We start from the raw sequence: 26,611 nt of genomic DNA, 5'->3' as shown, positions 1-26,611 counted from the left end.
CACGTGCCACCAAGCCCAGCTAACCTTTGTAGGGATGGGGTTTCACCATGTTGTCCAGGCTGGTCTCGAACTCTTTTTTTTTCTTAAACATTTTATTCATTTTATAGAGAGATTTCTTTTTTGTTTGCTTTTGTTCTGATCATTAGGAGAGTGGTTGAGGAGTACTGAATCCATCACTACTTTGATGACACAGGTAAGAGTCCAGATTCACATTTCCAGGTACCAAGAGTTCCCTCTAAATGCCACAATCAAGTCAGCCTTCATTTACATTTCTTTCTACTGAACACAGCAATGCCCAATGGTATCTCTGAAGCGTAATCGCATCTTAAGTAAAGCAGCTGTTTGGAATTTAATGCTCCCCTTCTTTTTTGTCTTATAAACTGAACTGCATCTTTATACTTCATTCCACATTCAATCAAAGCAAGTGCAACCAGCACAGGTGCCCTTCCCAATTCCGCAACACAATGCACTGCAACACAGCAACTGGCTCTTCACGAAATTTGTTTTTTAACAGGTTTAACCAATCATCTACTATCTGATTAGGGGATGGAGCTCCATCATCAAATGGCCAATCTAGAATGTGGATTCCTTCTTTTTCAATTGGAGCTTTATCATATGTAGCATCACAAACTCAAACCAAAGTCGTCACTCCATACTTAAGTTCCTCCGTGAACTTGTTGAGAGTAGCATTGGTAGGGTTGTGAGTTATCAGAAAATGCATGTTCTCATAGGAGAGCTCCACAGGGGCTAGACGGTTCATTATGGCAAATAAAAAGTGTGAGCGTGCGTGTGACTGTGATGGGGAAAGTGAAAAAAAAATCAATAAATCTTGAAATGTTTCACAACAGAAAATATTAAAAAGACCACTAAAATGCCCATTATCAATCAGTGTTTATTCAACTTGTTTATTCCTTATGAAGCTTCTCTCTTCAAGATAAGCAAAGTATTTATAATCCACTTGAATCCAAATTCAATTTGGGCCTCAATTTCTGCAGATGGATAACTTCGGACTCCAAAAAACCCAACTACATACAAAACTGAAGCAGCCTTTACTACATTTAGGCACTAGTGAGACAAGTTAAAAGTGTAGGTCACTTTCCACTTGTTTACTTGATGCTTAATTTTACTGGAGTCATTAAAAGAAATATGCTTGCAATTAAAAAAAAAAAAAAAAGCCGGCCGGGCGCGGTGGCTCACGCCTGTAATCCCAGCACTTTGGGAGGCCGAGGCGGGCGGATCATGAGGTCAGGAAATCGAGACCATCCTAGCTAACGCGGTGAAACCCCGTCTCTGCTAAAAACACAAAAAATTAGCCGGGCGCAGTGGCGGGCGTCTGTAGTCCCAGCTACTCGGGAGGCTGAGGCAGGAGAATGGCCTGAACCCGGGAGGCAGAGCTTGCAGTGAGCCGAGAGTGAGCCACTGCACTCTGGCCTAGGCGACAGAGCGAGACGCCGTCTCTAAATAAATAAATAGCCAACTATTTCTGAGACCAGTCTCGGTGTCCAGGAGTCTTCAAGGCAATGTTAATTATGGCACATAGAACCTCCAAGCTCACTTGTCAGCGAAAACGCTGTGCTGAGCCTGGCAGAAATCTGCTTTCACATTCAGAATCGCCATAAATGTGCAACGTATATTCCAACGAAAAACGCTGGCGAGCTGGGGACTGGGTATTGAAGTCCGGCGGCGGCGGGAGCGAGGAGGTGCCTTTCTCCTCAGTCACCTGGGCGGCGGCGGCTGCGGTAGCGGTGGCGGCGGCTGCGACGACTCCCCCCGAGCCTCGGCGCGCGACACCCGGCCCGGCGGCGGCGGCGCCTCTCCACGAATCCGTTTTGCTGCTGCTGCGGCCGCCACTGCGTCTCCTGCTGCCGCCGCTGCCCTGTGGCGTCGCCTCGCGCCGTGCCCGGCCACCGCTGCCGCTCCGCTCCGCTCCCTCGAACTCTTGACCTTAAGTGATCCATCTACCTCAGCTTTCCAAAGTGCTGGGATTACTTCTAAATTCTCCAGACAAGTTTTGCCTCCAGATGGCCTGTTTGATAGTCAACAGGTGGTCTTTGCTCCTTATCTAAATTGCTCAGATAAGAACTTTTTGTCTCCGGGGCCTGTTCGCTCTCTCACCTTTCTTAGGGTCTGGATTGGGACCCCTTTCCAGTAACAATTTTACAGATTGGGAAACAGAGCCAGAGGCAGGAAATGACTTGGGCAAGATCAATAACTAGTAAGGAAAGCAGCTCCAGGCTAGAACCGGGAACTCCTGACTCCCAGAGCAGGGTTCTTGCTGCTCTTCCCCAGGCAGTGCAACTTGTCAGGCTGCCTATCTGATCAGGGAGGGCTTGAGTAAGGCTGCTCCGGGGCTGGGAGTGGCCCACTCTCTAGAAGGACTGCACTAGGTGTGCTAGATGTGGTGGCTCACACCTGTAGTCACAGCACTTAGGGAGGCTGAGGCAGGTGCAGCGCTTGAGTCCAGGAGTTTGAGACCAGCCTGGGTAACATGGAGAAACGCTGTCTCTACAAAAATCATCTGGGCACAGAGGCCTGTGTTTGTGGTCCCAGCTAGCTCCTCAGGAGGCTGAGACAGGAGGATGGCTTGAACCCAGGGGTTTGAGGCTGCAGTGAGCCATGATCACACCACTGCACTCCAGGCCAGGCAACAGAGTAAGACCCTGACTCAAAAAAAAATGTCTAGCCCATTGCGGTGGCCCCTGATCCTAGGAGGTTGAGGCAGGCAGATCACTTGAGTCTAGGAGTCCAAGACCAGCCTGGGCAACACGGCAAAACCCTTTCTCTACAAAAAATACAAAGATTAGCCCAGCATGGTGGCATGCGCCTGTGGTCCCAGCTACTCGGGAGGTTGAGAGGGTAGTCTCACTTGAGTCTGGGAGGTCGAGGCTGCAGTGAGTCCAGATGGCACCACAGCACTCCAGGCCAGGGACTGAGCAAGGTAACACATTATCATCTGTTTGTTTATTTAAGGCTCTGTAAACAGTGGTTGTGGGAGGGAGGGGGAGATTCAGGGACACTGTGAGTGAAAGATTTTCATAATAGGGTCTTTAGTACTGTTTTGATTCTTTTTTTTTTTTTTTTTTTTTTGAGATGGAGTCTCGCTCTGTTGCCCAGGCTGGAGTGCAGTGGTGCCATCTCCTGTCTCAGCATCCCAACTAGCTGGGACTACTGGCATGTCTTGGGGTGGGGGGAGGGGTCTCAAAAAAGAAATAACTTACTGACAACAGTATAGGTTTGGAAAAGGAAAGTTTATTAGAAAGGAAGAACACTGCAGCAGAATGCAGCAGGTGTCTCTGTGGGAGGACTGAGTGCGCTGTGGTGGATTTTCCTTAGGAGCATGTATGGACCTTAAGGTGAGAGCTTAGGGTTGTAAAATGAACTTCAGCATGGCATAGAATGTACAGAAATTTTAGGTTGTGAGGGCAGAGCCCTCAGGAATGGGATTGGTGCCTTTGTAAGGGAGGCCAAAGAGAAAGCCCTACCCCTTTCTACCATGTGAAACCACAGTGAGAAGGCATAGCTCATTAAGCAGGAAGTGAGCCCCCACCAGACACTGAATCTATAAGCACCTTGATCTTGGACTTCCTAGCCTCCAGAAGTGTGAGAAATAAGTGTTTGTTGTATATTTTTTTTAAAAAAAAGAATGTATAGACATTTTAGTTACTTATAAAAGTTGAAAGAGGCTTGGAATCAGATGCCGACTTTAAATACTAGGGAAGTTTTTTTTGTTTGTTTTTTCTTTTGAGACAGTCTCCCTCTGTCGCCCAAGCTGGAGTGCAGTGGCCTGATCTCAGCTCACTGCAACCTCTGCCTGCTGGTTCAAGCAATTCTCCTGTCTTAGTCTCCTGAGTAGCTGGGATTACAGGCATGCACCATCATGCCCGGCTAATTTTTGTAGGGAGGGTGTTTCATCATGTTGGCCAGGCTGGTCTCTAACTGTTGACCTCAACTGATCCACCTGCCTTGGCCTCCCAAAGTGCTGGGATTACAGGTGTGTGTGAGCCACTACGCCTGGCCTTTATTACTTCTAAATTCCCCAGGCAAGGAGTTTCACCTCCAGATGGCCTGTTTGATGGTCAACAGGTGGTCTTTGCTCCTTGGATTGCTCCTTTTTTTTTTTTTTTTTTTTTGAGACGGAGTCTCGCTCTATCACCCAGGCTGGAATGCAGTGGTTCGATCTCTGCTCACTGCAAGCTCCGCCTCCCGGGTTCACGCCATTCTCCTGCCTCAGCCTCCCGAGTAGCTGGGACTACAGGCGCCCGCCACCACGCCCAGCTAATTTTTTGTATTTTTAGTAGAGACGAGGTTTCACCATGTTAGCCAGGATGGTCTCGATCTCCTGACCTCGTGATCCGCCCGCCTCAGCCTCCCAAAGTGCTGGGATTACAGGTGTGAGCCACCGCACCTGGCGGATTGCTCCTTATCTAAATTGCTCAGATAAGAACTTTTTGTCTTGGGGGGGTGATTTTTGGTCTCCTCACCTTTCTTAGGGTCTGGATTGGGACCCCTTTCCAGTAACAATTTTACAGATTGGGAAACAGAGCCAGAGACAGGAAGTGAGTTGGGCAAGATCAGTAACTAGTAAGCAAAGCAGCTCGGGCTAGAACTGGGAACTCCTGACTCCCAGAGCAGGGTTCTTGCTGCTCTTCTCCAGGAAATGCAACTTGTCAGGCTGCCTATCTGATAGGGGAGGGCTTAAGTAAGGCTGCTCCGGGGCTGGGAGTGGCCAACTCTCTAGAAGGACTGCACTAGGTGTGCTAGATGTGGTGGCTCACACCTGTAGTCACAGCACTTAGGGAGGCTGAGGCAGGTGGAACACTTGAGTCCAGGAGTTCAAGACCAGCCTGGGTAACATGGAAAAACCCTGTCTCTACAAAAATCATCTGGGCACAGAGGCCTGTGTTTGTGGTCCCAGCTAGCTCCTCAGTAGGCTGAGGTGGGAGGATGGCTTGAGCCCAGGGGTTTGAGGCTGCAGTGAGCCATGATCACACCACTGCACTCCAAGCCAGGCACCTGTTGGGAACAAGTCCCCCAAAATCTGGCCATAAACTGGCCCCAAAACTGGCCATAAACAAAATCTCTGCAGCACTGTGACATGTTCATGATAGACATAACGCCCAGGCTGGAAGGTTGTCGGTGAGGGCAAGGAACACATGGCCTGCCCAGGGTGGAAAACCGCTTAAAGGCGAAATTCTTAAGCCACAAACAACAGCATGAACGATTTGTGCCTTAAGGACATGCTCCTGCTGCAGTTAACTAGCCCAACCTATTCCTTTAATTCGGCCCATCCCTTCGTTTCCCATAAGGGATACTTTTAGTTAATTTAATATCTATAGAAACAATGCTAATGACTGGCTTGCTGTTAATAAATATGTGGGTAAATCTCTGTTCGGGGCTCTCAGCTCTGAAGGCTGTGAGACCCCTGATTTCCCACTTCATACCTCTATATTTCTGAATGTGTGTCTTTAATTCCTCTAGCACTGCTGGGTTAGGGTCTCTCCGTCCGAGCTGGTCTCAGCAGCAACAAAGCAAGACCCTGACTTAAAAAAAAAAAAGTCTAGCCCATTGCAGTGGCCCCTGATCCTAGGAGGTTGAGGCAGGCAGATCACTTGAGTCTAGGAGTCCGAGACCAGCCTAGGCAATATGGCAAAACCCCTTCTCTACAAAAAATATAAAGATTAGCCCAGCATGGTGGCATGCACCTGTGGTCTCGGCTACTAGGGAGGTTGAGAGGGGAGGATCGCTTGAGCCTGGGAGGTCGAGGCTGCAGTGAGCCCAGATGGCACCACAGCACTCCAGGCCAGGCCACAGAGTGACAGAGCAAGATAACACATTATCATCTGTTTGTTTGCTTTTTTTTTTAAGGCTCTGTAAACAGTGGTTGTGGGAGGGAGGGGGAGATTCACACTGTGAGTGAAAGCCTTTATTTATTTATTTATTTATTTATTTGATAATAGGGCCTTTAGTACTGTTCGATCGTCTTTTTTTTTTTTTTTTTTTGAGATGGAGTCTGGCTCTGTCCCCCACGGCTGGAGTACAGTGGCGCCATCTCCTGTCTCAGCCTCCCGACTAGCTGGGACTATTGTCATGCATTGGCTGGCTAATTTTTGTATTTTTAGTAGAGACGGGAGTTTTGCCTGGCTAATTTTTGTATTTTTAGTAGAGATGGGGTTTCGCCAGGCTGGTCTTGAACTCCTGACCTCAGGTGATCCACCCGCCACGGCCTCCCAAATTGCTGGTATTACAGGCATGCGCCACTGCGCCCAGCCTGAGTTGTGACACAACTCATTACTTTTCCAGTAGTGTGTGTGAAGCAAGTTGGCTGGGCTCTCTGCGTGCTCTCCAGCCCATCTCATCTTTTGCTCCTGGCTAGCCTACTCCTCTGCTCATGCGCTCCAGAATAACCCAGGACTGCTTCGTCTCTGCCTGTCTAATCCAGTTGCCTGCCTACCACACAGCCCAGCTCAGATCCCAGCCCACCTTGCCAAAGGATGAATGAGTCCTTCCCTTATCTGGCCACCAGAGAGCAGCCCACACCTAGGACATGCCTTGGGTCGGCTGAGGCGTTGAGGAGGCAGGCCACTTTGATCTGAAATGCTAAGGCTGCCAGCTGGCTTTGAGGTCCAATGCCCCCTCTACCCAAGGTTCCTGGGGCAGAAAGAAGTACAGTCCCATCCAGTGAAGGTGGTGATAGACTTGTCCCCTATCTCTACAAAGCTTGGGACTCCCCAGGCCAAGCATGCCAAGGCCACCCTCTCCCACACTGGTTCTAGGACCTCAAGATGAGGGGCATTTCCTGGACCGGGGCACAGACTCATCAGACAGATATCTGGGGTCCCGGGGTTCCACAAGAGGGGGATCAGGGTAAAAGGCACATCTCTTAAAAACAGGAGCAGCCGGGCGCGGTGGCTCATGCCTGCAATCCCAGCACTTTGGGAGGCCAAGGCGGGCGGATCACGAGGTCAGGAGATCGAGACCATCCTGGCTAACACGGTGAAACCCCGTCTCTACTAAAAACACAAAAAATTAGCCGGGCGTGGTGGCGGGCGCCTGTAGTCCCAGCTACTCGGGAGGCTGAGGCGAGAGAATGGCATGAACCCGGGAGGTGGAACTTCCAGTGAGCCGATATTGCGCCACTGCACTCCAGCCTGGGTGTCAGAGCGAGACTCTGTCTCAAAAAAACAAAAAACAAAAAACAAACAAACAAAAAAAAAACAGAAGCAAATGGCCAGGCGCGGTGGCTCACACCTGTAATCCCAGCACTTGGGAGGCCAAGGTGGGTGGATCACTTGAGGTCAGGAGTTACAGACCAGCCTGGCCAACATGGCGAAATCCCATCTCTACTAAAAATACAAGAAATTAGCCGGGCGTGGTGGCAGGCACCTGTAGTCCCAGCAGCTTGGGAGGCTGAGGCAAGAGAATCGCTTGAACCTGGAAGGCAGGGGTTGCAGTGAGCCAAGGTCGCACCGTTGGACTTCAGCCTGGGCAACAAGAGCAAAACTCCATCTCAAACAAAACAAAACAAAGCAAAACAAAACAAAAACAAACAAAAAAACCCCCAGGAACAAATGGCTGCAGCCATCCTGTTCCCCACCCCCTACCACAGGGCTCTGGGACTTCCTGCACACTCCACAGCTCAGTCTTGGTCAGCCCCATCTTTAGCTGGAAGCAGCCCAAGGCCACTAGATTCTGAGAACTCAATCTAGCCAAGGACTCACCGGCCCTGCTTCCTCCCATTTCATCAGAGAGACATGGGAAGAATTTCTTCCCAAGCAAGTCCTAGGCCACTCCCACTTTATTCAGATTATATACCATAAAATTTACTAATGTAAGGCTGGGTGCGGTGGCTCACGCCTGTAATCCCAGCATTTTGGAAGGCTGAGGCGGGCAGATCACGTGAGGTCAGGAGTTTGAGACCAGCCTGGCCAACATGGCCAAACCCTGTCTCTACTAAAAATACAAAAATTAGGGTGTGGTGCCACATGCCAATAATCCCGACTACTCAGGAGGCTGAGGCAGGAGAATCGCTTGAACCCAGGAGGCAGAGGTTGCAGTGAGTGAAGATCGTGCCATTGCACTCCAGCCTGGGCAACAAGAGTGAAACTCCATCTCAGGAAAAAAAAAAATTAGCCGGGTGTGGTGGTGCATGCCTGTAATCCCGGCTACTCAGGAGGCTGAGGTGGGAGAATCTTTTGAACCTGGGAGGCGGAGGTTGCAATGAGCCAAGATTGTGCCATTGTACTCCAGCCTGGGCAACAGAGCAAGACTCCATCTCAAAAAAAATTTACCAATGTAAAGTGTACAATTCAATGGGTTTTATTATATTCACATAATTGTGCAGCCATCAGCAGCCTAACTTTACATTTTCATCATTCAAAAAGAAACTCCATACTCCTTGGGAGTCACTCCCCACTGTAACTCTCTCCCCAGCCCCATCCGGCACCCAGCTCCTGGTATCCACCAAATCTGTGTCTATGGGTTTGTCTATTCTAGACATTCCAGATACACGGAATCATAAATTGTTGGTCTTCTGTGGCTGGTTTTTGAGGTCCATTCATGTTGTAGCATGCATCAGTACCTCATTCTTGTTAATTGTAGAATAACATCTATCACGCCCATCCCACCTTTTATGGATCCATTTATCAGCTTGTGGACATTGGGCTGTTTCCATTTTGGGGCTATTATGAATAATGCTGCCATGAACATTTGTGTGCAAGTTTTTGTGGGTATGATTTCATTTTTCTTGGGGTAGATAAGAAAGGGGAATTGCTGGGTCTTAGGTTAATTCTGTTTAATATATTTTTTTGAGAGAGTCTCACTCTGTCATCCAGGCTAGAGTGCAGTGGTGCGATCTCAGCTCACTGCAACCTCTGCCGCCCGGGTTCAAGAGATTCTCCTGCCTCAGCCTCCTGAGTAGCTGGATTACAGGCACCTGCCACTGCACCCGGCTAATTTTTGTATTTTTAGTAGAGACAGAGTTTCACCATCTTGGCCAGGCTGGCCTTGAACTCCTGACCTCATGATCCACCTACCTCGGCTTCCCAAAGTGCTCGGATTACAGGCATGAGCCACTGTGCCCAGCCAATTCTGTTTAATATTTTGAGGAACTGCCAGACTGCTTTCCAAAGCAGCTGCACCATTTTACATTCCCACCAGCAGTGAATTGGGGTTCCAATTTCTCCTTGCCAACACTTGTAATTTTCTTTCTTTCTTTATTTTTTTTGAGATGGAGTCTTGCTGTGTCGCCCAGGCTGGAGTGCAGTGGCGCAATCTCGGCTCACTGCAAGCTCCGCCTCCCAGGTTCACGCCATTCTCCTGCCTCAGCCTCCCGAGTAGCTGGGACTATAGGCACCCGCCACCACGGCCGGCTAATTTTTTGTATTTTTGGTAGAGACGGGGTTTCACCGTGTTAGCCAGGATGGTCTTGATCTCCTGACCTCGTGATCCACCCGCCTCGGCCTCCCAAAGTGCTGGGATTACAGGCATGAGCCACCGCGCCCGGCCCAAGACTTGTAATTTTCTTATTGCCTTTTTAGTGGGTGTGATGTGGTATCTCACTGTGGTTTTCATTTGCATTTCTGTAATGACTAATGGTGTTGAGCATCTTTTCATGGCTTTATTGGCCATTCATATTGCTTACTTGAAGAAATGCCTATTCAAACCCTTTGCCCATTTAAAAAAACTGAGTTGTTTTTATTATTGGGTGTAAGAGTTACTTATATATCCTAGATACAAGTCCCTTATCAGATATATGATCTACAAATATTTTCTTCTATGAGGGTTGTCTTTTCAGTTTCTAGATTCTGATCTTTGAAGCAAAAACACTTTTTTTTTCTTTTGAGATGGAGTTTCACTCTTGTCACCCAGGCTGGAGTACAGTGGCACGACCTCGGTTCACTGCAACCTCTGCTTCCCGGGTTCAAGCGATTCTCCTGCCTCAGCCTCCCAAGTTGCTGGGATTACAGGCATGCGCCACCACACTCAGCTAATTGTTTGTATTTTTAGTAGAGACGGGGTTTCTCCATGTTGGCCAGGCTGGTCTCGAACTCCTGACCTCAGGTGATCCACCTGCCTTGGCCTCCCAAAGTGCTGGGATTACAGGTGTGAGCCACCATGCCCAGCGAAGCACAAAACCTTTTAATTTTGCTGAAGCCTAACTTATCTATGTGTTTTTTTATTTTTTTTTATCACTTGTGCTTTGAGTGTCATATCTAGAAATCACTGGCTAACTCAAGGTTAGGAAGATGTACTCCTATGGTTTCCCCTAAGAGTTTTATAGTTTTCACTTACATTTTAGGTCTGGAATCCACTTTGAGTTAATTTTTGCATATGGTGGGGATAGTGGCCCAAATTTGTTTCTCTGATGTGGAAACCCCATTGTACCAGTGTCATTTGTTGAAAAAGAGAGATCTTTCCTCATTGAATTATCTTGACCCCTTTATCAAAAATCAAGTGACCATAAATGTTAGGAGTTATTCTTGGACTCTCAATTCGAATCCAATGATTCCAAATATCTATTCTTATGAGGCCTTCCCTTCCCACTGAGCAGAAGCTGAGAGCTCAATGACCAGAGTTTCCACTCGGGACCTTATCTTTGAGGAGCTGGGTGGGGTGGGCCCCTCAGGGCCGACTCCAGGGACAGGTAGCACTGTTAGGGAGGAGGAAGGGCTTTAGGCTAGGCTGGAACATGGAATGAACAGGGGGTTGTGGCCCCTTCACCTGTCTGGGGCCCAGGTCACATTCCTGGGCAGCCCCTGCCCTGGAGACCCCTGGAGCGAGGAGTGAAGAGGGAGGGCACCGAGAATGCAGTGCCTCACTAGGCAGTGGGGAGGGGGCCTCCTGCCCAGCCTGCCGCCCTGGACGGTCTGCCTGCTTTCTGCCCTGCCGCCTGCCAATCCCAGCACCTCACATTCCCCAGCTGCCCTGAGGAACCTGTGTGGAGCCTCCACTTACACTAAGGCCAGGGGTATCAGGGCTCCACATAGCCAGGCCACTGGGCCCTGGAGGGCACACTTGGAGAAGGGGGAGAGGCGGGTGGGGAGATACCCAGTGCCCCTCTGCCCCCATGCTGTCTGGATGTGCAATGAGTGAAGGGGAGACGAAGATGGGCCGCCCAGTCCCCTCTTCCCACAGGTAGTGTCTGCAGAGCTAACTTGGATCCTGTGAGTGGGAAGGCGCCTGGGAAACTTGGGACAAGGTGAGAATTTCTCAAACCAACTGCCCAGCCAGGCCTACTGAAGCTGTGGCCTTTGACAGAAGGAAAAGCAGCAATGCTGGAGGAGGGAGGCGAAGGTCAGGGGTCCAGAGGGGCTCAAGACGGCTGAGCCTGGAGCGACACAGGGACTGTGGGCACAGTGACAGGCAGCTTCTCTGGGGGAGTCAAACGTACTTTATTCAACATAGGAATGTCTGAACAGGAGGGCCTTGGGCAGGGTTCCCTGAACTCTGCTTCAAACCCCACTGGAAACAGAGCAAAGATCATCACGAAAACCCCGGACACCAAGGCAGGGGGGCTGCACAAGGTCGGGGTAGGGGGGCTGCACAAGGTCGGATCAGGTCACAGTGGGCCAGCACACAGCAGCCCCGCCCAGGACCAGCCCAGCCTGGGAGAGGGGATGAGGGCTCCAGGCCAGGGTGGGAGGAGGGCACCAGCCTGGCCCACTCAGGGAATTCTTTCTACCACTGAAAGCGGTGGAGATTCACTTAGCCAGGGCTGCCACGCCAGCACATGATTACGAGGTTCGGGGTGACGGGGAGGAAGCCCCTTGGCAGGACTGTGCAGCCCTCACAGCCACAGGCACGGCAGCCCTGCCAATGGCTTCCAAACAGCAAACCATCAGTGACACTGAACTTCCCTGCCCAGGACACCCCTCCTGAGACCTGGGGCCAGTGTGGTGAGGAGGGGGCACTGGGGGCGGAGCCAGGCAGGCTGCAGGCAGAACCAAGAGGACCCCAGTCCCACATTGAAGACATCATGATTGGGGGTGGGGAAGATCTCAGGGTCTCCACCAGGAAATAGCATCAGTCTGCACCCTCGGCCCGAGGGTGTGCTTGTGGGCAGGGCCCATGCAAGGCCTGGGAAGAAGCCAACCCCGGGAGAGGGAAGCCCTGTGCACTGCAGAGCAGCCAAGGCCTCTGTTCCAAGCATCCCGGCTGTGCTATGTAGTGCAGGGCATGAATGGGGAGAGAGGAGAGGATGGGAGTGCAGGGTGGGGTCAGAAAGGCGGTGAAGATATCCTATGACCCCTGGGGATGACAGGGAGAAGCCACTCATGATGGCCTAGTTGGGTCCAGCTGAATGCCTGATTAACAAGCACGAGAGGGGGGTGGGCAAAAGACGCAAATATCATCTTCCTGGACCCACCCCTGCTAATCTAAGAGTGGGACATGTTACCAGTGTCCCCTTCTAGGGGAGAACCTGTATTGCTCCCCCAACTACTCCTGCTAGAAACTACGGTGGCAGATGCAGGGAACTCAAAGTCTAGATGTGAATGGTATGGGTGCTCCTTCCATCTACAATGCACGGGGAAGATGAAAGGGCTTTGGGATGGCGTGGGAATGCAGACTGGCTCACCACCAGGAAGTGGGAAGGGCTGTCTGGATGGATGGAGGCTAAGAGGGCAAGGCTGCTGCCCAGTGGGTATGAGTGACAGCCAGAAAATCACTACACTACGCACAAAGCTAGGGGAGGTGGGAGACCCAAGGAGGACTATTCTACCTAAATGACTCACAGACGGGGTGACACGAATGAGCTGGTGCCCACAGATCACAACCAACAGGCACAGAAGCACAGCTGATCACTGTGGAGGGAGGCGGGGAGGGCAGCATGGGGCACACGGCCCTCACAGGGACTCACTCTTCAAACTTCCCTTCCCGAATATGCTCGAAGGAGAAGGGTAAGAACTTGAAACCGGTCCCGCTGTAGAATTTATTCTGGAACTCAACCCTGGAGAAAGAGAAGAAGAAAGCTGTCATTCAATAGAAACTTTGTGAAACTTTTTGGGACTTCACAGTTGGGCAAGAAAGATGCCCTGTGCCCACCTCGCCCCGGGCCTCCCTTCCCTGGGGGAGCTGGAGAAAGCCCAGAGTGCAGAGATCCCACTTTTAAGGCCTGGGACTCGCCTCAGCAAGAGTTCGACGCACGGAGGAAGGGATTTGCCCTCAGTTCCCAATCTTGCTCTGTCCTGCCGAGCAGTGTGTTTATGCACAACTCTCTGCAGAGGCATGTGCAAAAAAAAGTTCAGTTAGCTTGAGCCTAACATCGTTAATGAACAAGTGGCCCCCATCGCCCCCTCCTGGCAGGGGATCACACAGCCCACCTCTAAGGGAAGCCCCTCCAGGGACCCTGGGCAAGCACCTCTGTTTGCTTGTTATTTTTCCTGGGGGGAGCAAAAGGGTGAGCTTGGAGTGAATGTTGAAGGCTTTCCATTTAAGGAAGGAAATTCCAAGGAAAGAGGGGGAGTTAGGAGGGGAAGTCTTCTCAAAGCAATGGCAAAAATATTCTCCAACCACAAAAACATCTGAGAAAGAATTCTTCTCTTGGGGACTAAAAAGAAAAAGCCTGAGCTCCCTTCCCAGCAGTTCAGCATCCATGCCCGATGGTCTCTGCGGGGCTCTTTCACTCTCAGGGAGGGCGGGAGGAAGACTGTCCCATAAGCAGAGCGAGGCTGCTTGGCTGTGCTTCCTCCTGCAAACTCACCCTGGACAGCTGCCCAGCAACCAAACCACACCAAATAAGGGCAGAAAAATGCATGATTCAGGGGATAAAAAGGCCAAGGAGAGCTGCCCTGAGGAATAGTTTCCACATGGTGCTGTATGACCCTGGAGGCACCGGAGCCCCTGTAAGAACAGGCAGGGGTGGGGGCTGGGGCACGCTCCAGGTGACAGGTCACATGCAGGGTGAGGGCTCTGAGGTGCTTTAAAGCTTCAGGAACCCTCTAGTTCCTAACTCAGCTTTTACAAATGGAGATTCCTCCCTCCAAGCCAAGAAAGCAGGAATTAAGAGAACAGGGGCTGGGAGGTGGCTGGGGCCCAAAGGTTACAGACTGTTTGCTAGTGGCATTGGGAGTTCCTCAGAGGCCCCTTCACTGGGGTGCAGGCTGAGGAGCACCCCCTTGGAGAAGAGCGCAACCGAATTTTCTGAGTGGGAGTAAAAGCAGTCAGCTTTCTTCCCCACATCCCCACATTCCACAGGGGTGGGCCAAGGTCCTCCAGGAAAAACAGGACTCAGGAGGGGGAGGACACAGAGTTTCCAACTGACATTAGCTGATGGTTCCTGCCAGAGCAATTCCAAACCAGGACCTGGATTCACCCGCGTCCCAACACCCCACCAAAACTACTTCTCCAAGTTCCACCTACTGAGACCACCTCTGAGGGAACGTGGTGGGGCCTAGCAGTGGGTTCCTGCTTCTCACCCACTTGTGTTAGGTTTGAATTCTTCATGTTGAATAGACTGTGTTCCCATGTGGCAAGGGTTATTTCAGAACAGCTGAAAAGAGATTTACATGTCCCCTTTTCATTCAACAATACATAGCCAGAGAGTGGACAAGTCACCTGAGGGTCCCAGGCCATTACCTAGGAGTGAATGTCAGCCTTGGTAGGGTATGCTGACCCCCAAATCCAGTGAGGTGTCCAGAACTCTGACCCCCACCCCCTCCTGGCTAATCACAAAACCATTCTAATCTTCAAACTGGGCAAATGGAGCAGCAGCTTTGTTTTCAGATGCCTGTGAGGGCACCGCCCTTTTCTTGGCACCCCTCCAGTCACCTTATCTACCCATGGGGCCCAGCAAGGAGGAAGAGGGATATATGCCTGGGAGGGGCACATCAATTGTATTGTGTGAGCAGACAGGTGGCCTCCCTGACATACTGCCCAATACTGCCCCTCCCACCAGCTGCTGCTTTAGAGACTTAGAGTGGCCAGAACTGGGACATCCTGGGTCTATCTTGAGGTCAGCCTGATTTCACCTCCTTCCCTGGCCACCCTCACCCCAACCACCCAGCACAAAGCTGGAAAGCAATTTCCCTGCTAGTCTCCCCACTCTCTCCCGCTGAACTGGGGAAATGTGTGCTTCCTGAGAAAGTACAAAGTTCCCCAGGGCAAGGAGGGCCCCACCTGCCATCCTAGGTTCTTCCTTCTTTTTGGGCATCTCCACTGCTCTGCTCAGGGAGCCTCCAAGGTCTTGCCATGCCCCAAGCCATTGAAATGCACCTCTAGAATTCAACAGCTGTGAGGAGAGCCTCAGGAAGCCAGATGAGTGTCTCTATCATCTCTTCCAGCTCCAGCACTTGGCAAAGGCCACCTGGTGACTCAGAGGGATTAACTGGAGCCAAAAGACATCATTCGTGCCACGTAACAGGAACTCTTGTTTCCTCGAGTGGGTGGAGGAAGGAGTCTTGGGGCCGCTTCCCTTCCCTGGTGGGGGGTTGTGACTGAGGGCAGGCAGTCTGGAAAGACAATTCTGGGCTGAGCTGTTTATGTAGCCCGTTCTGCCACTCTCCGTGCAGTTCAGGGCCTAGAACACACATCCGTCTGATGGCCTGAATATCAGGGCAATGATGGCAGCCTGGAACTACATTTCAAGAGTTCTGAGTTCTCCTGGGCAGCCATTCCCTCACTGCTCCATGCTGTCATGCTGTGGCAACACTGCATTCCTAACAAGAAACTGGTCCCAGATTCTGTCACTTTAATCACCACCCAATCTGTGAGTGTACAGGTGGGTGTACATCTATGTGTATGTGGAATTTGCTAGGTAAGGAGAGACCAGGTTCCTTGGAAGGTAGGCCCTGGGGCAACAGTTCTGCATAAAAATCAGTTTGATGTTTACAGTGATAACTACAATCAAATCCCTGTCTCATGCCTTCTCTGAGGAAGAAAAGATGTCTAATTATGGTAGGTAAGAAGCCAAGCACACTTCATGTGGCAGGAGGGAGGAAAAGAGAGAAACTCAGGAGACAGAATTAGCAGATTAATACATTAACCTGCTCACTGTTTTCAAACACATCACCCCCCTTCCTATGACGCTGCATGAATCTCACACTAGTGGTTTATATGTTATCGAATCAAATGTTTTTCTTATTGTCCCCACTGAAGAGACCAGAACTTGTATAATGGGGCAGCCCTTGAATCAGGAAACAGCAGGGATAAAGTAGGAGGTATGAAGATGCCTAGGCTGGATGCCAGGAAGAACAGCAGCACCATCCCTACAGCTGGTTCAGCAGCCCCAGAGGCTCCACCCCTGGTAAGAGGGCCACAGCTCAGAATGCCTCCTGCAGTCTTGGGCCACAGGGAAGATCCAGGCATCCTGGACGCACAGCCGCATTTTGCCAGGAGGGGGCGCACAAGCACCAATTTCATTCGCTCCTGTTTTAGTGGTGGGGGAGGCGCCCCACTCGTGTCACAGGGACAGCCCTCCAAAGACGAGATTCTGGAAGTTGCACAAAGGAGGTTTGCACTGTTTTTTCCTCTCCTACCCAATACTCCTATTGCCAAAATAAATACGACATATATGGGGAGGCTGTTCCTTGCAAACACCACCTGAGGGCATTCTGATGGTATCCTCTGCCTCCTTTGGGGTCTCCTCTCACTCTAGACAGGCTAAAAGCAGTTTCTTTATGGGGGACCCCAGGCAGACACCCTCTCTCTAGGGCATCCCAGTTTTTTTTTTTTTTTTTTGAGACGGAGTCTCGGTCTGTCGCCCAGGCTGCAGTGCAGTGGCGCAATCTCGGCTCACTGCAACCTCCATCTCCTGGGTTCAAGCGATTCTCCTGCCTCAGCCTCCCGAGTAGCTGGGATTACAGGCGCCCACCGCCACGCCCAGCTAATGTTTGCATTTTTAGTAGAGATGGGGTTTCACCATGTTGTCCAGGCTGGTCTCGAACTCCTGACCTCAGGTGGTCTGCCTGCCTCGGCCTCCCAAAATGCTGGGATTATAGGTGTGAGCCACCGCACCCAGTAAGGGCATCCCACTTTTAAGCAGAGCAGCCATGACCCATCCTGGAGCACCTGCTTTTGCTGTGGCAGCACTTGGTGTGTGCATTACTTCCTATTTGCTCACAGTAACCTTGGCAGTGAATGTTCTGCTCAGGTCCCCTGCCTGGTGTGACAGAGCTGGAATTCCAACCCAGGTGGCCCAATTCGGAAGCCTGCTGTCCTGCTGTCCTGCCACTCATCAGTTCAGGGGGACATGGGAAGACACGAGGAGGACACAGGTGAGCCTGAGGAGGAAGCAATCTTCTGGCAACAAAACGAGGCTCAAGCCCAGGCGAACTTGCTCTGCAACAGTGCCTTGCTCCCGCCCTGCCCAGGGAGGAGATGACTGGCTGCCCACGTGGGCTGGAATCAAGGTGAGGTGGTCACTGTTCCCTCAAACCCAGGGCTCAAGGGACAGGAGTGAAAAGAAAAAGGAGGCCAAGGGGCAAGAAAAAGTGAGTCCTCGTGAGTTCTCGTGCACTGAGGAGGGCTGAGAAAGTGTGCTTGGGGGGGGTCGGCTGATAAGCTTAGAACAGGGGGGCCAGCCAGATGAGCTGGGTGGGGAGGAGGGAGGACAGGAGGGAGAGAGCCAGGCCAGAGGAAGCCACGTCTACTGATGCAGCAGGGCTTTTGAAGAAGAGTGCACCCTAGTCACTTCTTGCCCTTCCATGCCTCACTCTCCGCCCATCATTCAGAAAAACCCACAGCTGAATCTTTGAGGAGGCTCAGGGGTCACCCAGCCATGAGAAAAATCAAAGATAAAGGGGAGTGGGGAAGGAGTTTCTCAGGTTCAGATGCTGGATTTTCTTCAGGTTTTGAGAACGAAGAGAGACATTCATAGTCCTCTTCTGGCCCTGAGATCATGAACACCACAGAGCACCCCATCCAGGGACCTCTAAGGCACACCAGTGAGTCAGACCCCTATGCTTGTAAAACAGGAGGAGTGTGTGAGTGCTCCTCTGGGGAGAGGGGCCAGAACTTCCAGAGACATAGGGGTTTTGAGACCCCCAAAAAGAGAATCACAACATAAAGGAGGAAATAGAGACCCAAAGAAATGGAGTCTGAGGTGGAACAGCCACAGAAAATACAGACTGCCCCAGTTTTTAGTATAAGCATATCCCATGCACATTTGGGAAATACTCATACTAAAAAAATTATTTGTTGTTTATGTGAAATACACCCTGTATTTTTATTTTTTTAGAGACCAAGTTTCGCTCTTGTTGCCCAGGCTGGAGTGCAATGGCGCAATCTTGGCTCAATGCAACCTCCACTTACCGGGTTCAAGTGATTCTCCTGCCTCAGCCTCCCAAGTAGCTGAGATTCCAGGCATGCACCACCACGCCCGGCTAATTTTTTTGTATTTTTAGTAGAGACAGGGTTTCTCCATGTTGGTCAGGCTGGTCTTGAACTCCCGACCTCAGGTGATCCACCCGCCTCGGCCTCCCAAAGTGCTGGGATTACAGGAGTGAACCACTGCGCCCGGCCCCCAACCACCCCCCCCCTTTTTTTTTTGAGACAGAGTCTCGCTCTGTTGCCCAGGCTGGAGTGCAGTGGCACAATCTCAGCTCACTGCAACCCTTGCCTCCTGGGTTTAAGAGATTCTTTCCTGCCTCAGCCTCCCGAGTAGCTGGGATTACAGGCATGTGCCACCACACCTGGCTAATTTTTGTATTTTTAGTAGAGACGGGGTTTTACCATGTTGGCCAGGCTGGTCTCGAATTCCTGACCTCAGGTGATTCACCTGCCTTAGCCTCCCAAAGTGCTAGGATTACAGGCGTGAGCCACCACGCCCGGCCACACTGTACTTTTATGTGCTAAATCTGGCAACGCTGGTTTGAGGTGGTCACAGCCCAGGCCACACCCCTGGCTCTCCCAGTCCCAGAGGCTGAACTCATGCTCTCTCCACACAGAGCCATTAAGACTCACAAGCTTCATTAAAGAAAACAAACAGAACCTCCCCAAGCCTGCCCATCTGAAGAAGCTGCGTTGAGTGTACCGACCTCCACCCTATAGAGCCAGGAATCCCTCTGGTCCACAATGGAGCTGCCAGGGGTCCAACTCAAAGACCCCTGGCACAATGACAGAACAAAGAGGACAAAGCTGCGGTGCAGTGTGCTCTAGCCTTTCCTGCACTTAACATCCATTCCAGAGCTGCTTCCACTGTTCTGAAGACAGAAGAGTTACACATCAGAGAGAAAAATCAGAAACCCTAAGACCCCAGCAGCCCCTCTAAGCCAAAATCAGGAGCACTGGGGACAGCTAAAGGCAGGGAGCGGGACCTGACACCACTCACCAGGGACCTCTCCCTAGAGTCTAGGGAAGGCTGAGCTGTGCTTTTCTGTGACCATTTTCTGAAACTCAGTGGCAAAGCCGGTGTTGGGGTGTCCTGAGGTGAAGCTAGTGCAGGGCCAGCTCATCTTTCCTGCACAGAGCTGCAGGGCTGTGTGTGGGAGAAAAGCTGCCCTCTCACCGCAGCTAAGGACACATCCACCCCCATATGCCCGCCCTGCCCCACTGCCCCTCACCAGTGTAAGCGCAGTGCGTGGAGAAAGGCCGAGAGGCCCTCCATGATCAGGAGGATGGCCACGGTCAGGGTGGCAAAAGCAGTGAAGAAGAAGAACAGCACCAAACCTCCCGCCAAGCTCTTCACGCTCAGGCCGATGTGGATCACCATGGTCCAAAGCACCTCAGACAGCTCTGGGGAATGGGAGACACAAAATCCAGTGGTTTGGCAAGAGGCAGCTGTAGGCCATGAATTTTGCTCTGTCATCCCCCCGCTCTAGGGTTCCCTGGATCCTGGCTTCCCACTGCCTTAGTGGGACCACCATGCAGAGCTAACCTGGCACAAGTGCCGAGCCTCCTGTCTGTACTCATTCTCCTTGGGTTCAGGAACCTGAATAATTCCAGAACCTTCATGTAATTTCCATTTGACTTAAGCCCCCCAACTGACAGTGCGCCCACAGAGGGGGAAACTAGAGTTCCGGAGCCTGGAGAGAGGTACTCACGCGCATGAGCGAGGCTGAGGGCCCAGAGCCGCAAGTAGGAGGCAGTGTTGGAGATGCAGCCCAGGCAGTACTCGATGGTGTGGATGGCCTGGTGGACCATGGTGTCCCCAAAGTCAAACTGTCGTGGGAGGAAACCAGAGAGAAGATATAAGGCTAGGAGGGGAAGGTGCAGGCATTCTGAGTTGTGGCTACTTGGCGCTTTGAACCTGGGCCAGAGCAGGGGACTGCACTTCCCATGGCTGGCACCTCAACTCTGGAGGGGCCAGAAGCCCCCAGTGTTGAGCGCAGGTGGTGATTTCGGCAATGCCTTCCCCAAAAATCCTGCCTGGCTTAGCCCTCACCTGGGACACCTCCATTCCCCTCAATACTCTACATTTTAATTAACTACATCTTAATAAGATTCTTTTCAACACGTTTGTTCTTCTCCCTCTGGGGCTCTGTGCTTAAGAGAGGAGTGTGTGCTGAGTTGACGGCACTCTGTTGGGAAAGTGACTGTCTGGGTCTGGGACCCTAAGGACCTGCAGGAGGGCAGGAAGGGATTTTCCCCAGAGTGCGCTTCAGGAGACGGACTCTCAACCCGGACACTGTCCTGAGAAGACCAGGCCTCTACAGCCACATTACTTATTCTTTTTATAGCCTTTTGGGAGCAAGATAACCTTCTTTTTCTTTTGTGACTTCTAAAGAGATTACACGGTGAATTTTTTTTTCCCTACGTGATTTCACCACCATGCACAGGGAAATCCTGACAAAGTTTACAAATTTCCACATGGGTTAAGGCCAAACAGCATATCTGTTTGGGTTAAGGCCAAATAGCACATCTCCAGTTTCTTGTTTGTTTTTGTTTTCCTCAAGCTCCCTTTGTCCCAGTTTTCCTTTCAATACCAAGAATTATTTCCAGAATAAAGGAATGGGCTGGAACAAGCTCTTGGGAGTGCACTTTCAGGATTGCTCCAAGCACAGTCAGGGGTGAATGTGGGCTTCTGAATTTGGTATATTCTGGAAGCCCCAGGTACTTTCCCTGGGCCTCTCTGTCAAGCTGACCAAAGACCAGGAGGCGCTCCCTTATGGGGCTTCCCCCACAGAGCCCAGACCAGAATCCTCTGAGCTTTCAGACACTCCTGAGGGCTCAGTGGCCTCCCCATCGGCCCCTGCCCTCAGGTCAGGGTCTATTTTTCGCCGCAGTTCCTTTCAAAACCCACGTGATTCCACTCCCAAAGGACACCAGAAATGCCTTGGGAAATCACTGAGAACATGGGGATGGGAGAAAGTGGCTCAGCTGGTAAAGCCACAACAGCCCAGGCCACAGGGGTGCAGCCAGCGTGGAGGGGGCTGGCTCCACCATGCCATCTCTGGGCAAACGTCTGCTTCTCCCTCACCTCTATCGACACCTAGCCTATTTCTGGGCTTTTCTTCCGGAACAGGCTCTTCAAGCTTCCTCACTTACCCTGAAAACTAGGGTAATCCTAGTTCCCTGAGTTCCCTAAATCCCAACACCGTGGTTAAGAGCTCTTTCCTACCGCTGCTGGCTGCCTCCCCAGGGCCCACATTGAGAAGAAGAAGTCCATGGCTCCCAGGAGTGCTGATCTCTACTCTTATGGGCCGGGAGGGCAGTGACCACTGGGCTCCCTTACAGCCAATCCCTTCAGTGTTTTCATTCTACCTCAAGTTTCTCCCACCGAATCAACTGCAGGACAGGAGAGAAGCCTCGCTTCCAGGCCTTACCCTTGCCTTCTCTCCTTCATTCCCAGCTTCCTGCAGGTGTTCTCAGGAGAGGCAAGGACTGGCTAAGAAATCCAGCCCAGCACTTATGAGTCTGCCACCCAGCACACGCCCAGTATCAATCGGCCATGACCGACCATGAATCGCTGCAGAGTCCCTGTCCACATCTTCTGCCTCAGTTTCCTCTCTGCCCAGCCAGTCCTCACCCTACTGCACCCTGGCTTCCACCTTCACTCCCTCACAAAATGCCTCTACTTAGCAAGGTCACCCTGACCTCCCAGTTGTTACATCTTTTTTTTTTGAGACCGAGTTTCACTCATCACCCAGGCTGGAGTGCAGTGGTGCAATCTCAGCTCACTGCAACCTCTGCCTCCCGGGTTCAAGCAATTCTCCTGCCTCAGCCTCCTCAGTAGCTGGGATTACAGGCACGCACCATCACACTCGGCTAATTTTTGTACTTTTAGTAAAGATGGGGTTTTACCATGTTGGCCAGGCTGGTCTTGAACTCCCGACTTCAGGTGATCCACCCACCTTGGCCTCCCAAAGTGCTGGGGATTACAGGCGTGAGCCCCCGCGCCTGGCCCAGCTGTTAAAGCTAACAGATGTTCTGTGCCCTTGTCCATGTTCCTGCAGTGTCTGTCACCATGGCGTCTTCCTCCTTCTTGAAATACCTGCCTCCCCTTGGTTTTCCTCCTACCTCTCTGGACAGTTCTTTTTAGTCTCCATCGAGGTTCTTCCTTTTTTTTTTTCTTTTTTCGAGACAGGAGTGCAGTGGCACGATCTCAGCTCACCGCAACCTCTGCCTCCCAGGAGAATCAAGTGATTCTCCTCTCTCAGTCTCCCGAGTAGCTGGGATTACAGGCACATGCCACTACCGCCCAGCTAATTTACATATTTTTAGTAGAGACGGGGTTTCACCATGGTGGCCAGCTGGTCTCAAACTCCAGAGCTCAAGCAATCTGCCCGCCTCAGCCTCCCAAAGTGCTGGGATTACAGGCATGAGCCACCACGCCCAGCCAAGGTTCTCCCTTAAATGCTGACGTTCTCTGAAGTTTCAGCTTCAGCCCTTGCATCTTTCTGGTGGGATTGCTACTCAGGGCTTCAAGGGTCGCCCCTAGGAGTGACTCCAAGGTGGATCTCTCCATCTCTGCCTTGCCTATTTCCAGCCAGCTATACTCCTTCTCCTGGGGAACCACAGGCTCTCCATGCTCAACAAAGTAACTGCTCTCCTCTGCCCCCACCGAGATCAACTTCTATTCCATCTCCCGTGTCCAGCAGACTGGACAGTCTGGGAGTCAATCTCGAATCTTCTCTTACTCCTTACCTTTATTAAAGCACTGGGACCTATAGCTTTTACTTCTTTAATATCTCATATTGGTTCCTTCCTTTCCAACTCATCCTACAAACACTTGACTTCACTTCAGGCTCGCCATTCTGTCCTGAATCACATCGGATGATGTGGAGTCCATGCCTCCTGACCTTGTCCCTCTCCAACCCAATATACCCTACAACATGGTCACTGGGAGTATTTCAATGCACCATGGCTGTGTCACCACCAGCTTCACCGCCCTCTCTTGGATAGCTCCTTGTTGCCCAAATGAGGCAAAAACTACTATGGCTGGTTTCTGCCAACTTCTAGTCTCACCTGTCCCCAATTCCCCACTCCTGCCTCTGCTCCAGCCAAGCTGAATACTTGCTAGTCCCCAACACATGATGGACCTGCAGGTGTTTTGCCCCTGTGAAGCTGCATATGCTGGTGGGTCTGCACCACTCCCTCTACAGGGCCTCCTGCTTGACCAGAGTAAGATAACTTCCTTAGGGAGTCTTCCAGGGTCTCCTCTTCCACCCTCACCCCAGTGTTCGTCAGGTGCCCTCTTTCTGTGCTCCCATAGCATCCGGGGCACACTTCTATTACAGCACCTGTCATCCAGACTATCTCCCCACTTTGGGAGGTCTTTGAAGGCAAGCACTATATTCTTCTTGTTTCTGCAGCACTATACATAGTGCTGGACACACCGAGGGTGAGTGAATGCATGGATGGGATGAATGCACCTGGTGAGGAGACAGTGGGGAGAGGTGCCACTGACCCTTGCTGAGTGGTCATGGCCTTTGAAGATTTCCCAGACAACCACTGGCCTGGCTCTGGCGTGCAGCTGGACTGAGTCCCCGCTAGGGAGAGGTACTAATGCTTCCACTGGGCTGGAGCAAGGGCCTGCATAGGACAAATACATTTTCACAGCCAAGCGAAATGAGGAAGTTCTAGAAGTAGGCTCAACTTTTTTTTAGGAACCTGTTTGGTTTGAAATCATTAGATAAATGTCATGGGTATCTAAATTTGGCTGCAGAGAACCAGACTGTGTATGTGTCTGATAAAGATAAAATGTTTAGACTACTTGGGTAGCCAAGGGTAGCTGAATCCCTGAGTGAGCTGGGTGGCCAGAGACTGGGAAGGCTGAATTAGAGTCTATCTTGTTGGATGTCCAACCTCCTGGGACATGGCTACAAACGAGAACACTGGTACACAATAGTTGGTCAGACCATTCTGACAATGTGGGTGCTTGGCTAGGAAGACATTTAAAAAGCAGTGTTGTTGGAGGTAGTGAGCGAGGGAAAGGGTTGGGCTCCTCACTAACATGGAGCACGCTCCACCCATCCCTGCCAGGTAGCTCAGCCAGGGACTGCATAGATGAGCAGTCCAGGAACACAGACACTCTTTGATGCCAGCAAAGGAGCCTCTCTAGGCTTCAGGAAGACCAGGCCCTACCTGTGTTTACACAGAACAGCAAAGGCTTTCCCATTCCCATTCCACTGCCCTCCTAGAGAGGACCAGAGAGTCAGGAAGGGAAGGGTACAGTTTGTGGGTCTAGGCATTTTAGACAGAAGTGCTGGGGGAAGATGCAAACAGTGCAGCAAGGCCTTTTAGAAACCCAATTTAAAGAGTGTATGTTGCTAAGTGAATTACTGCTGAGCCAGAGGGCCTTCTACTCGAGATGTGGCCTGAACAGTTAGCCAACTTGCTTTCCAGTCTCCGTTATTCTCTATGTGTGGCTGATATAATATGAACTCCTTTCACACAGATGGATTATTTCCTTTGAGATGCATCTGGGAGGCAAAGCCTCCTTTTGAAAGCTGTCTCCCTCTCACCTGGGTCACATGGAGGTAGAGCTGACCCCGAGAAGGGGCCACCACTTCTAAGTTGAAGCATCATCAAGCTGAGGAGGGCAGCAGGAAGAGGCTGGCTCAGACAGGGAGGAAGGGTACGGTTTGCTCACAAGCACTTGGAGGAGCAGGGAGGAAACGGCTACTCCCGGTGGCTGGGAGTAGAGCAACCACAACATCACAGGAGAGGAAGGCAGAGGCCAATGGGACTTAACCCCCAAGAGGAGTCACTTCAAGAATGCCAGTGAAGACATTACTTGTAGCTCCTTTTAAAGCCATTCTCAGAGGTATTAGATCAGCAAAGTCAATGAAACAAAGACAGAGGTGACCGACATGAGATGCAGTTAATGGAGATGAGCTTTTTAGAACACAGGTTCACGAACTGGTTTGAAATGGCCAGTGAGATGCAGATGCACAGGAGTCATGTGTATGGCCCCAGGGTGTGGCAGGGTCAGCAGAGTGATCACAAGGATGGGAAGAGAGAAGCCCAGATAAACACGAAGGCAACGCCAGCTTTCATCTTACCACTTCGTCCTCGGTAGGCTTGAAAACACAAATTTACACTTAGTGGTGAGCCACGCCACACACAAGGTCACAAGTTAGGAGCACAAGGCTACTGAATGCTTCTTGGGGAGGACTGTTCATGTTAAATGGGCTAGCACGTTGGAGGCAGGCCTCCTCAGCATACACACAAAGCAAAATCAGCAGGAATTTAGAGCATTAAGATACACATTTTTTAAAGGCATCCCCAACCCTTGTGATTTTTAAAAAAATCATATATAGTGAAAGTGGTCAGACAGACTGAAAAGTCCAACTTGGGTCCTCAACTCCTATTTTATTTGCTTTAAAAAGAACATAATGAGTAGATGAGATTTAATAGTTCAGTTCAGAGGCTTTGTGCTACAAGGGGTCAGGCAAGGAGAGTGGGCTTGGAGGTGGTATCTTAAGGAAAAGTCTAGTTTGGCCTAATTCTCTCTCTCCCTGTAAAAAGTAGGCAAATGACACCAAAAAGGCTCAAACAAAATATCTGCAGCAAGAACACATCAGTGGTATCGGACTTCAAAAGTACCAGTGATTATAGCTGGTCAGTAATGTAACTGGAACGATCCTTGGAAGGGTCAATGGATGAAGAAGCTGTGCTTAGTGACCTGTGTTTCAGGTCGTAAGAGCTGGAATGCTGAGGCCTGCTCTGCCTCAGGTGAGACAGCAGTCAGTAATGGAGACCTGCGTGCAGAACACTGCAGGCAAAATCTGGAATTCAAGACAGGAGCAAAACTGCTGCGGGCTCTGGGGGAAACAGCTGGAGCTTATGGCAGGGCCCACTGGAAAAAGCTGTGGTGCCCTAAGAGGTCCAGAAGGCAGGTTGAGTATTAATTAGTATTTTTATTTTTCAAGGAGAAGACTGGAGTGAGGCCTCTTAGGTACACAAGACTAGGGCTGACCCGAGGTGGAAGGAGAGAAAGCCCACACCACGGGGTCTTACCTCGTCTGCATCCTCTGAGTGGGTGGAGAGCTGGTCATGCTGAATAATCTCAGCATCCTCCTCTGTCGGTCCGTTGCCCACCCTGATCCCACCAAAGTTGAGAGTTCCCTACACAGATGAACAGAAAGAGTAGAATTTGCCTGGGCTTTAACATGACACTCTGTGAGGTGGGAAGGGTGATGGTTAGTAACACAAACCTCAGAAAAGCATATGTCTGACAACAGAAACAAAACCCACTGACTGAACGGCTAAGTAAAATCAAACGACTGTTCCA

General features: G+C 51.0%; 1 protein-coding gene and 1 pseudogene across 1 annotated transcript in view; both read right to left on the bottom strand.

Moving 5' to 3' along the window:
• Positions 1-53: 53 nt before the first annotated feature.
• Positions 54-1,171, bottom strand: LOC129054946 (protein tyrosine phosphatase type IVA 2-like; annotated as a pseudogene).
• Positions 1,172-11,369: 10,198 nt separating this feature from the next.
• Positions 11,370-26,611, bottom strand: part of ATP6V0A1 (ATPase H+ transporting V0 subunit a1) — a gene marked incomplete at its 5' end in the record, with an annotated part of 63,773 nt that continues 48,531 nt past the window's right edge. Inside the window, 5 exon segments of the mRNA NM_001133189.1 lie at positions 11,370-12,946; positions 19,497-19,668; positions 19,977-20,094; positions 25,380-25,397; positions 26,338-26,445. Coding sequence (NP_001126661.1) covers positions 12,853-12,946; positions 19,497-19,668; positions 19,977-20,094; positions 25,380-25,397; positions 26,338-26,445 — 510 coding nt within the window. The 3' untranslated portion in view covers positions 11,370-12,852.

Source organism: Pongo abelii, chromosome 19 (assembly GCF_028885655.2).
Source record: "Pongo abelii isolate AG06213 chromosome 19, NHGRI_mPonAbe1-v2.0_pri, whole genome shotgun sequence".
NCBI lineage: Eukaryota > Metazoa > Chordata > Mammalia > Primates > Hominidae > Pongo > Pongo abelii.
This window is presented reverse-complemented; position numbering and strand designations above follow the sequence as displayed.